The sequence below is a fragment of the Neodiprion pinetum genome, chromosome 6 (assembly GCF_021155775.2).
Source record: "Neodiprion pinetum isolate iyNeoPine1 chromosome 6, iyNeoPine1.2, whole genome shotgun sequence".
Taxonomy (NCBI): domain Eukaryota; kingdom Metazoa; phylum Arthropoda; class Insecta; order Hymenoptera; family Diprionidae; genus Neodiprion; species Neodiprion pinetum.
The window spans coordinates 25,851,461-25,863,793 of NC_060237.1; the positions used below are offsets into that span (position 1 = coordinate 25,851,461).

Here is a 12,333-nt window from a genome sequence, read left to right on the forward strand (position 1 = left end):
TAGTCATATTTGTATGTATTTATTATCGACGTACAACAGTTGTAAAGTAAAAACATTTACGATTCTTTAGCTCAGGTTCAACCATCCATATCTGACTTGGCTGGATCCACGGACTGGTAACGTCAGACGACTGCACATCCTATAACACGAGATGTCCTGGATGTTTAGTTGGACTTGAAGGTGAGTGTCGACAATTTAATTTACCCATTTTATAAGTATCAGATAGAGCTAATATTTGGTAAAGTCATTCACGTAAGATTCAGCAAATTTATTCATCATTGTAATATTTTTAACACATTTTCAAAAAATAGTAAAATCGTAACGGTACCTTTGCAGTTTAGTTACGAAAAATCGTCATCTTGTAATGTTGGAGATGAAAATGTTTAGCCGCAATCTACAATAAAACGATCAAACAATTAGATGTGATGTATGCACATATACACCAGATAACGTAAATCAAATCACTTTATTAGTTATCCAATATCTCAGTGGTAGTGACGAAATGTTTATTCATCATAAAAGTATTTCAATTTACAATAGTATGCATCATCGATAATAAGAAACTATTTGAATTTTAAAATTAGATTCAAATAATGTTACGAACTTACCATATCTCTGGATACGAATAGGTTTCTTCGCTGTTGTAACGTAAAGGCAAGCACTGGAAAACAAAAGTTGAACCAAAATTATTCAATTATCAATTAGGATTTCATTACTCAGTAATTTTAAACAAGATCAGATAGGAGCGAAAGACATTTACTCATATGTACATCAAAACGCTTCAGTTGAACTATGAAATCATCACATTAATTTTTGTTGACTCACATGTATCAACTTGTCAATATTGTTACAATTAATTTTTTATATTATCTTACCTAAACAATCTCATCGATGTTATGGTCTTTCAAGTGATGCTTGAAGAAAATATATAACAAATTGATCTCTTGATTGATTCCCTGTGTACTTCCAGTCGCCGGAAACAAGTGTTTTGTATCGAACCACAAACGAGTAGCTCCTGAAACGAATAACGCGATATAATTAAGAAACTGCTACACTAATTGTATTAATTTAAATTCTTATTAAATATAAGTCAGAACTAGTAGCTAAAGTTTTCGTCACATTGATAACAAAATGTGTATCAGTTGAACTATGGAATCATCACATTATTTGGTTACACCTTTTAGTTTATCAACATTTTTAAAACTTAAATTTTTGTTTTATCTCACCTAAATAATTTTATTGACAAGTTCTTACAGACGTTGTTGGAATCAAATTTGAAAGGAATTAATCTCTTATTTTTCACGAAGTTGTTCTATATTTCACCATCAAAGAAATAGCTCCTGAAATGAATGATGAAATAAATAAGCTGATATACACATTGCATTTCTTAAAATTCTTATACAATATGAATCGGACAGAAGAACTAGATTATCGTCATATGGACAGCAAAGTGTATGTAGGTTGAACTATGCAATCATCACTTCAATTTTATCAGCACTAAATTATTAACAGTCAGAAACTTAATATTTTCTTACCTAATCAATCTCATTGTCAATGCTTATCATTGAGGATGAGTTTAACTCCGTCAGTTTGAAACTTTCATGGCACTATCGCACCGTATCAGTTTGTTCACCCTTCATGGCCTCTTGAATTTAGCTTGAACAAATATTCTCGGTACATTGACATTTTCCTTGACATTTATCGTCCGTCTCTGTACGTAGCAGCAGCTGAGCTCTTGAAAACCAGCAGAAACGAAGATGTCTCCTACTTCTTCGATGGAAAAATAGTAGCTCCTAGAGTACAATATAAACTGAGGTTAGCCATGTTATTCACTAATTATGAAACATGCAGTATTTAATGAGATTCAATCAGATAGGAGCGAAAGACATTGCTTAATGTAGACATCAACAATAGCTATTTTCAGTTGAACTATGGGATCATCAGATTAAAATGATAGCGAAATTTTCAAATACATATAATTTTCTTTATTCACAACTGTGTAAAAATCTTACCTAGTTCCATCTTGTCGAACATAGAAATTCTCAGATATTTTGTGTCCCGGTTTGAACCTCAGCTGTGCCATATCGTAGAGTCCGTAATCTCGAAATAAAACAGTCCCACCAGTGTTCATAACGGCATATAAATGTTTAGCAACCCTGAAAGAACCCATGTGAAATTAACTTGACATATTACAACACTTAAAAATATTTCGCTTTAAAAAATTATCAGATAGGGGCGAAAGACGTTGCCTAGTAATAACATCAATAACCATCAGTTGAACTATGGTCTCATCATAAAAGTAATAAACTGTTTTATAAAAGGATATTCTTGTGAGTAAAAGTGATTAATTTACATTTTAAATTTTTCTGGATGTATTGCAGATAAGACGAAAATCAGAGTGGCCACATTCACCGGAAGATCAATTGCAGAAAAGCAGTCAACTTCGGTAACATCAGCTTCGAAGGCAACTATTTTCTCTGGATCGAACAATTTGTGGCTCTGGAATAATTAATGCAGTAATTTGTATTAAATTAGGATTATCAACATATCATGTGCTTATGTATCAAGATAATTCAACAGTCGGACAGGAATAAAATATTATACAATGAATATAAGAGTGATTGAAGATTGCATCCAGTTTTAAATTCGAAAAACTGTATTGACGATAATTTCAGTCGGTAAAAAAGGCGCGCAGAGTCGTCTTAAGATTTGAGCCAAGACTTTCCGGCTTCAAATTATACCTTGACGAAGTCAACGGCTCTGGGAGAGAGATCGCAGGCGTATATTCTCCTTATTTTAAGTCCATCCTCGAGCAGCGGGTAGAATAAATTCCCGACGCCGCAGCCAACTTCGAGCAAAACGCCGTCGTCAACGCCGAGGCCGAGAAGTTCCTCGAACTCCCTCGTGGTCCAGTGCCGGTCCTTGAAAAACCGGGTCTCGTTTCGCTTGTAGAACAAATCCCAGTGCTTCTTAGCGTCCTTTTCGAATTGCGCAGCCTTGCGTTCCGGTACCAAACGCGAATTCTGCTCGAGTATTCGGCTCGCCTCGTCGGCCGTTAAACGCTTCGCCACGTGACTGATTTGCCCAGCGTCATTTTTTTCCATGGCAAAACTTTGGCTCATCGAAACGCGCGAACGAATCTCCGCGTTTCGAAACGACTCGAAATTTACTCAAAGTTCAAGTATAACCACGTTATTCGCACGCATATTTTACCGTAATATCCGACCCAGAACGCGGATTGCGGCGGATTCCGAAACAGCTATCTCGACACGATCCCGTGAATGAGTGAACGAGACACGAGGAAATGGCCGAGTCGGGGATCTTCCTGGGAGGTGGAAATAACTCACGATGATTGGCTGGCGTGTAAAAAGTGGGGAACTTCCGCCGCTGCGCCGTGTCTTCCCGCCTATAACATCCTGCGCGCAATATTCGAAGGTTCTTCGCTTGAATTCTAATCATCTCTGTCCATATCGTCGATGAATATTTCCGACGACGGTGATATTTTAAGCGATGAAACGCTCCCGTGTAATGACACTGAACCAATCGGCATAAATTGTTCTCTAAACCGAATGTATAAAAACATTACTCGTTACTACCGAACTTTAAACAACTGCACTTCAAAATCAGGTCAATCTCACGATATTTTACGACCGTAGATTTCTTTCTCAGTGGAACGTCAGATGGTCTAATATAATTTATGAATTATGCGATTTGAACACGTTTTGCTGAGAACGTGAAACTAAACGAGCTACAATGAGAATATCGTAGAGGCGTTACTAATTAGACAATTATTCCAGAGATTGGACCGAAATAATTGAGAGACACCGTATGATTATAATTATTGGCACGCAAGAAGTAAGTGCATACAATGCCATTCGCGAATTTGTGACACCATCGCGCATCGGCTGGATTTCGGTCACGCTTAACCCATTTCAACACTGTGTCACTGCAACTCGGTAAACACAATATCGCTATATCGTATGTACGGACATGTATATAATATATATATATATATGGATAGAAAATATTATTTCTCGAATGTGCATCCTGAATATTGATCGCGAGACGACTGCCATTATACGTGATACGACTGCTGAGATTTGAAAAATAATTCGTACCACACAATATAGCTCAGACTGATTGAATCGACGCATTAAATAAACCGTCGTTAAATTCCTGACTTCCCGCGTCACTGTAGAAGCATTATATTTATTCATTCATTTTTACAATCACATTTTTTCCAATTGTACAGAACATACAGTCTACGGTACTGAATGTTTTCAACCTGAAATTTCACGATAAGCTGCACGACGATTATATTCGAGGCTGTTTCTAAAAATACAAACTCTCCTTTCGAATTTCTATCAGTTTCTATATACCGAACTCCAAGCGAGGAGTAAAACTTTCATTATACCTGTGTGCAGATGGAGAGCTCAATAAACGGAAGACATTAGCACAGATACAGAATCTTAAAACTGTTACATGCAAGATTTCAAAGGCAGTATACATATATTTCGTTGGGGTCTGAATTTTCTGTACGGTGTACAAGATAAGAACGATAACGAATTTCCAGGCGTCAAAATACTTGGAATGTTTCACCTAAAATAGTTGTCAGCCTACAGTTGTGTCGCTGTATTCTGTTTGTGTAGATATTTATTATCCGGACGTCGTAGTCGAATACAGATGCATACATACAACGAAAGGTACAGGAGTGTACCTACGGCCGAGCGTGTATATCGAAGTATGCTAAGAACACACGCCGTTCGTTCCTTCCCTCTTGAGCATTCCGACTGGATTTCTGGTCACCGCAGTTGTAAGCCGCGAACCGATGCGCGCACTTTCGAGTTCTCTCAGTCCGCTCGATTTTTTCTCATCGTACCGCCTCGCGTCGATTATATATCGTGCGGGACGAATCCGAGTTTGGAAAAATAAAACTAAGTCATCGATACATCTCCGACGAGTTAATTAGCATTTCGCGTAGTTTAAAAACTCCAAGGTATATAAATATATATAACTAAACGATACACGAGACCAGTTTAATTGAAGGACGATCGTTTTACCTCGATCCGTCTAACGATGCTGTGACACTGTGGTACAAACCGTGATCTTTACAAGGAATTTTAATTTATGTGAGTATCACTTATGTTGCCTGCTAACATTTCTTTCGTGTCATGACATTTTTTACGACCGTTTTTGAAAATATCCAACATTCCGATTCAGCCAATCGCCGTGCAAGATATATGTTCGTTAAATCTTACATGCGGAGCCATAACGACTCACGTAGCCGAACTTATAAATGTCCTAGTATAAAAATACCTGTGCACGAAAGAATGCGCTTAATTTTCATGCAGTCATACACAAGCACGGTCCTTAATTAAACGAGCTGAACTAAATTCTTAAAACATTTGCGTGACAACATGCCGAGCTTATTTTTATTCCAAAGCACGCGCTGATGTCCTGCAGAAGGAAGTTGATATACCTGAATCATAAATTACCTGCACAGCAACGTATTTCATTAAATTTGAGTGTTATAATCTACGAATCTCATACAATCTGTGTGAACCTGTAAAATTACAACTAAAATAAAACTGAAAATAGTTGGAATAACCGTTAAGCGTTACAAATTTGTCTCTCTGTTTTTTTTTTTCCACGGTCAAATTCTGCTATCGTTATTATTCCTTTTTCGAATGTACCGCACACTCTCCTGCGATCTAGGTTATTTCGTAGGTGTTATTACTCCAGGTGTAACGGGTTTGATGTTATTGTTACACCGGTCTTGCTGCGTGGTCGTCGTCGTCGCCGTCGTCGTCGTCGGTCACTCGCGGTCACTTCAAAGTAGGTGTACCGTTGCCTGTTGCTCCGTTCCTGGGACATACCTGGGATCGTAAATGACCATAGCGCTGGCCTAGGTGAACGGGGCCTGGCTTATGGGACCAGGCAAGCCAGCGCCCATGGCGTTGCTTTCGCGCGCCGTTATCTATACCTTCCGTCGAAGAACATTCGATCTATCGGAAGCCGCAAGCTGTTGGCGGAGAATACGCCACTCGAAGAGAGCCGTATTTAATTTTGAAATTAGGTTTTCGTCGTGCTTCGCACTTGTCATAGCTTCAACGCGGGAAAACAATAGTCTGATGACTTGCATGAATTTTTCAGTGAAATCCGATGCATGTAGAAAGTTAAGCTTGTGCAGAAAATGACCGATTGATCGGACTCTCTTAATTTTGCCATCACGTTGTTCACCGCACCCAAATGTTGGATCACAGCGTAAAAGAGATTGATCGATCGTAATAAAACGCGTATATAATCCGCGGTGGCAAAAAACGCGGTTACACAAACGAAGGAGTAAAAAATACTGCTTGCAGGAATGCACGCGTTGAGCCAACGGTGTTTATACTTATGCATATGCGAGGTGTTTTAGTGTGCGTTAATGTATATTGTATATAAAAGAAAACTACAACCGCGACTTTTCAAGGATTCCATGAGACACCATTCATCGTAAACGCAGAACGAGATTCACGCACGTAATTCTTGTGTGGCTGCATCATACCGACGTCTTGTATAGTAATTATGTACCACGGTTACGTACATACGTGTACATAAACACACATATCAGCACAATCGGGCATTACGTAACGGCTGGCACATACGCCTAGGGCGGTAATTAATATAAGTAATAATAAAAAGGCGTCGAGTTTTAAACTCGAGGTTGGAAACTGGGTCACGACGAAATATTCTTTCTCTTATTATAAATTATTTGGCAATAAGATACCCCGCTGGCTTGATCGATAAACACCCGCGTGAGTGAAAATTCAACTATCCACAATTCAAATGCCGTGGAACGCGAGTGATTTGCGAAGACAGTTTGCCACACCGGAAGTTCGTGTGTTATGGCGCGTCAAGACAATGGCAGACATTGGATATCGGCATGCGCGTGGCCACTGAAACGTATCATTTGACTCTGTTCGAGATTAGATAGCGTGTAGACATAGCTATGCAGATTGCGAACGCGTTCCGCTTCATCGGTTGCACAGCGGAAGCGTCGAATCCCAACATGTGTGAACGCGGCTTAATCGCGAGACGAGTTTCGAAGGCTTGGCTTGAGAATAAATAAAGATGACATCGAGTCATTAGCATTGAGTAGTAAAATCTGTGTTTCAACTGATCTAACGGTGCCGTACGCGGGGAATATTTTTCTGCACTGTCTCTTTATTATTATTGTCATTATTATAATTTTTTATTTATTTCATTTTTTGTTAGTATACGTCGCGTGCAGGAAAATGTCACGGTCTTCATGCCGAGTGCAAAAAAAAGGAAACGCTCTCTGCAAAGTGTTCATCGTTCGTCCTCGCCTCCGCCGCGGTGGAGAATCACGGAAGAAAGCCTTTACTGTTTCTCCACCTGTTGGTGGTCAGCAACCGCTGCAGAGTGACTGCATTCCAGAGAAAGTTGCCTCAGGCTCATGGCTTCCCCTCCTTTTCTCAGGGAGACTTACACGCTGCGAGGAGTACTATTATACCTCCGCATACCGATTTTTAAGCCTATGAAGTACGGGGTGAAGTGTGTACCTACCCACTTGAATGCACTTGAACTCTGGGTTATACGGTGTGTAGAGATAATCCTGTACGTATGTGAGGCTAAAAATAAAGGCCTGCAGTCGAGTGTTACATGCGAACTTCAAGTATCGGAATCCGGATTGCAATTTGCATAGACCAGCAGTTATCGGCGTTGAATTACTCAACTTTCACGATGCTTGGAATTTATATCATACCCAGCGTAGTCAGCCACGCTTGTCATCTGTTTTGTTTTTATCCAAATAATGTGAAAGGAATTAAATGTTAACATTCACACGGTACCCTTGACGACTCCAATCTTTTTGGCCTTTCGTAGTTTAACCGGTTTTTATATCTAGGTAGTATCAAAACATTCCCTAAAACCATCAGTGACTCATCGGGATGAGCTAAACAAGCTCAGGGATTTCACCCTTGAGCATTTTGCTGCACCGTTTTCTGACCTTTGACATCAGTTTTCGACAGAACATGTCGTTGGATTAAACGTGGTTGATGACACGTGGATAGTCGCCGAAGTAGCATAGATATTGCGCGTACTGCGTTCATTTTCCGATTGTCAGGCTCACCTCGAACCCGGCTATAACGACACAAATATGAGTGTAAAACTGCGTAAGGAAAAGACAAATATTCGGAAATTCTCGGCCCTGAGGTTCCAAAAATAGAATCGGGCAGAAGGCGCATCGATATCTAAGTCTGTTGGGGATTGCCCCTCAAACTTGGGGTTACGATCGTTTCGTTGGAAAAGTAATGAAGGTCTGCCATTGGGGGCGTAAGGCTACCTCTGTAACCTTAGGGTTTGGCTACTACAGAATCCTCTAGTAGCGTCTGGAGCAGGTACGCAACTCCTCGAGCTGTACAAACGCATTAATACCCGAGAGAGGTTATCTCGCCAGTCAAAGGGAGTCTAGGAGGGCAATGAGGCCGAGACCGGGGCGAGGGAATGGCTGTGACAAGGGTGCTGGCTGCTCCCTATTGTCGTATGATTTGTGTATCGGGATGTTGCGACCCCTCGGAGCGACAGCCCTAATAACGGACTGAGACGGGCAGTCCTTGGTACACTTGGACAATGTGCTTGCCCAGACGTACGTGAACATAGATATGGTTTGACCGAATACGGTGCTATGAGCGGTTACGCGCGTGATATTCAGAGCTCCCTAGTTCGCAGCGAAGACGATTCAATCGTTTTTTATGAACTTGCTGGAAACACCATGTGATGATAATCTCGTCATACTGCCGCGAGCACGCGGTCAACTTATCAGATCAATGGAAACATATCGAATTCTTGCCCACCTCACAAGTAGGAATAAAACGAAAACGCGAACGTTGCAGCCGAAAAAAAAACTTTCTAAGGGAACAGTTGGTGTGGGAGAGAAATTTGTGATCGACTTTCAGAGGGAGAATTTTTGGTTTCAAACATTACGTGGCAAACGGAAAAATGACCCCTTTAGATTTTCCGAATATATTTTCGCGAATTTTAGATAATGCTACTATTAATTATTTGATACACTACGACGACGTGATTTTGCAAGAGGAAGCGATCGCGCTTTGTCCAAATACGCTGCGAGCAGCGAATCAAAAGTTGAAGAAATGTAGATATCAAATTTATAGATGGTTTTCGAGAATGTGGGTAGATGAAAAAAAAAATTCATAGTTGCAAAGTTTGAGTTGCAGTTTATTCAATATACCTTAATTATAGTACAAGTGTTCAGGTGTCAGTGTGAAATACTTTAAATACTTGCAATATGGTATGGAACTAAAAAACAGGAACGGATGAGGATGAATGATCCTACTGATAATAAAGAAACTAACTATTATCTAAGAAACAAGATCGATATATGATATCTAGGGCTAAATATAAAAATTTTATGTAATATTGTACATAAGATAGTTACAATTGTGTTTTGTATACGAAGCTTGAGTTCCAGCCTGCGAACAAAAGCAATGCGTCCATGCAGGACATATTTTTGTGTATTATTGCATTGTTAATATTTTGTGTAACCTTATTCAAATAAATGATTAAATATCTGTATCTCTGAATGATCTTATTTTTTATGAGCTGCCCCTACTACAACAATGCCATACATCCAATCCGTCCGTTCAAATCAGTTGAAAAGAGTTCTACACGTTGTGTAAGGAGAAGTTCTTCAGACGCGAAAACAGTAAAGTTGACGCCTCTAAATTTTTCAGGCGATTTCTAAGAAATTTTAAAAATTTGTGAAATTGATATACTACGACACTGTATAGACGTCATTTTGCGAAAGTGACTGATTTCGCACAATGGGAATACGCTGCGATCGAAGCATCGAAAGTTACGGCCAGAAAACGAGAACCTGTGTTTTCGACATTTTTCAGCAGGTGCTTTTTCCTCGCATCTTCTCTCCCGTTGATCCCACGCTCCTTTCGCTGCGTTTTCTGAGTTCCTTGGGGTCCAATTGGTCGGGAAAGAGTCATACGAATCAATTCTGAGACGAAAAATTTTTTGGTCGAAAAAAAAGGAAGGTTAACCCCTTTGTATTTTTGGCGAAAATTTTCGCGATTTTCAAAGGTGCTGGAATAAATTAATTGTGGCACTAATCCGACGTAATTTTGCGAGAGAAATCGATTGGGCGCAGTTCCAATACGCTGCGATCAACGCATCGAAAGTTACAGCCAAAAAACGAAAACCTGAATTTTCGACATTTTTCAGCAGGTGCTTTTTTCCTCGCATCTTCTCTCCCGTTGATCCCACGCTCCTTTCGCTGCGTTTTCTGAGTTCCTTGGGGTCCAATTGGTCGGGAAAGAGTCATACGAATCAATTCTGAGACGAAAAATTTTTTGGTCAAAAAAAAAGGAAGGTTAACCCCTTTGTATTTTTGGCGAAAATTTTCGCGATTTTCAAAAGTGCTGGAATAAATTAATTGTGGCACTAATCCGACGTAATTTTGCGAGAGAAATCGATTGGGCGCAGTTCCAATACGCTGCGATCAACGCATCGAAAGTTACAGCCAAAAAACGAAAACCTGAATTTTCGACATTTTTCAGCAGGTGCTTTTTTCCTCGCATCTTCTCTCCCGTTGATCCCACGCTCCTTTCGCTGCGTTTTCTGAGTTCCTTGGGGTCCAATTGGTCGGGAAAGAGTCATACGAATCAATTCTGAGACGAAAAATTTTTTGGTCAAAAAAAAAGGAAGGTTAACCCCTTTGTATTTTTATCGAAAATTTTCGCGATTTTCAAAGGTGCTGGAATAAATTAATTGTGGCACTAATCCGACGTAATTTTGCGAGAGAAATCGATTGGGCGCAATTCCAATACGCTGCGATCAACACATCGAAAGTTACAGCCAAAAAACGAAAACCTGAATTTTCGACATTTTTCAGCAGGTGCTTTTTTCCTCGCATCTTCTCTCCCGTTGATCCCACGCTCCTTTCGCTGCGTTTTCTGAGTTCCTTGGGGTCCAATTGGTCGGGAAAGAGTCATACGAATCAATTCTGAGACGAAAAATTTTTTGGTCAAAAAAAAAGGAAGGTTAACCCCTTTGTATTTTTGGCGAAAATTTTCGCGATTTTCAAAAGTGCTGGAATAAATTAATTGTGGCCCTAATCCGACGTAATTTTGCGAGAGAAATCGATTGGGCGCAGTTCCAATACGCTGCGATCAACGCATCGAAAGTTACAGCCAAAAAACGAAAACCTGAATTTTCGACATTTTTCAGCAAGTGCTTTTTTCCTCGCATCTTCTCTCCCGTTGATCCCACGCTCCTTTCGCTGCGTTTTCTGAGTTCCTTGGGGTCCAATTGGTCGGGAAAGAGTCATACGAATCAATTCTGAGACGAAAAATTTTTTGGTCAAAAAAAAAGGAAGGTTAACCCCTTTGTATTTTTGGCGAAAATTTTCGCGATTTTCAAAAGTGCTGGAATAAATTAATTGTGGCACTAATCCGACGTGATTTTGCGAGAGAAATCGATTGGGCGCAGTTTCAATACGCTGCGATCAACGCATCGAAAGTTACAGCCAAAAAACGAAAACCTGAATTTTCGACATTTTTCAGCAGGTGCTTTTTTCCTCGCATCTTCTCTCCCGTTGATCCCACGCTCCTTTCGCTGCGTTTTCTGAGTTCCTTGGGGTCCAATTGGTCGGGAAAGAGTCATACGAATCAATTCTGAGACGAAAAATTTTTTGGTCAAAAAAAAAGGAAGGTTAACCCCTTTGTATTTTTATCGAAAATTTTCGCGATTTTCAAAGGTGCTGGAATAAATTAATTGTGGCACTAATCCGACGTAATTTTGCGAGAGAAATCGATTGGGCGCAATTCCAATACGCTGCGATCAACGCATCGAAAGTTACAGCCAAAAAACGAAAACCTGAATTTTCGACATTTTTCAGCAGGTGCTTTTTTCCTCGCATCTTCTCTCCCGTTGATCCCACGCTCCTTTCGCTGCGTTTTCTGAGTTCCTTGGGGTCCAATTGGTCGGGAAAGAGTCATACGAATCAATTCTGAGACGAAAAATTTTTTGGTCAAAAAAAAAGGAAGGTTAACCCCTTTGTATTTTTGGCGAAAATTTTCGCGATTTTCAAAAGTGCTGGAATAAATTAATTGTGGCACTAATCCGACGTAATTTTGCGAGAGAAATCGATTGGGCGCAGTTCCAATACGCTGCGATCAACGCATCGAAAGTTACAGCCAAAAAACGAAAACCTGAATTTTCGACATTTTTCAGCAGGTGCTTTTTTCCTCGCATCTTCTCTCCCGTTGATCCCACGCTCCTTTCGCTGCGTTTTCTGGGTTC

At 40.0% G+C, this 12,333-nt stretch overlaps 2 protein-coding genes and 4 non-coding genes across 7 annotated transcripts in view; 1 reads left to right on the plus strand and 5 right to left on the minus strand.

Moving 5' to 3' along the window:
- Positions 1-4,826, minus strand: LOC124221298 (tRNA N(3)-methylcytidine methyltransferase METTL6). 2 transcript variants are annotated; one of them, XM_046631167.2, is made up of 9 exons: positions 2,742-4,826; positions 2,354-2,499; positions 2,013-2,156; positions 1,536-1,793; positions 1,227-1,340; positions 876-1,015; positions 609-661; positions 329-394; positions 1-139 (listed from the first exon to the last, which is right to left on the minus strand). In XM_046631167.2, exons 1-4 carry the CDS (start codon positions 3,120-3,122, stop codon positions 1,637-1,639), a joined length of 828 nt encoding a protein of 275 aa, XP_046487123.1. In that variant the 5' UTR covers positions 3,123-4,826; the 3' UTR covers positions 1-139; positions 329-394; positions 609-661; positions 876-1,015; positions 1,227-1,340; positions 1,536-1,636. The 2 variants fall into 2 exon arrangements, with proteins under 2 accessions (XP_046487123.1, XP_046487124.1); XM_046631168.2 differs by lacking the exon at positions 1,227-1,340.
- On the minus strand, positions 474-563 carry LOC124222585 (small nucleolar RNA SNORD70). Its single transcript, XR_006884046.1, has one exon. It is a non-coding gene; the product is annotated as a small nucleolar RNA SNORD70 (small nucleolar RNA).
- LOC124222584 (small nucleolar RNA snR60/Z15/Z230/Z193/J17) lies at positions 726-814 on the minus strand. The gene has a single exon (XR_006884045.1). It is a non-coding gene; the product is annotated as a small nucleolar RNA snR60/Z15/Z230/Z193/J17 (small nucleolar RNA).
- LOC124222588 (small nucleolar RNA snR60/Z15/Z230/Z193/J17) lies at positions 1,861-1,953 on the minus strand. The gene has a single exon (XR_006884049.1). It is a non-coding gene; the product is annotated as a small nucleolar RNA snR60/Z15/Z230/Z193/J17 (small nucleolar RNA).
- LOC124222589 (small nucleolar RNA snR60/Z15/Z230/Z193/J17) lies at positions 2,218-2,304 on the minus strand. Its single transcript, XR_006884050.1, has one exon. It is a non-coding gene; the product is annotated as a small nucleolar RNA snR60/Z15/Z230/Z193/J17 (small nucleolar RNA).
- The window catches only part of LOC124221297 (uncharacterized), a 26,599-nt gene continuing 19,044 nt past the window's right edge, over positions 4,779-12,333 (plus strand). The window contains exon 1 of the mRNA XM_046631166.2: positions 4,779-5,129. The gene's annotated coding sequence lies outside the window, so the exon portion shown is untranslated. The remainder of the gene's footprint in view (positions 5,130-12,333) is intronic.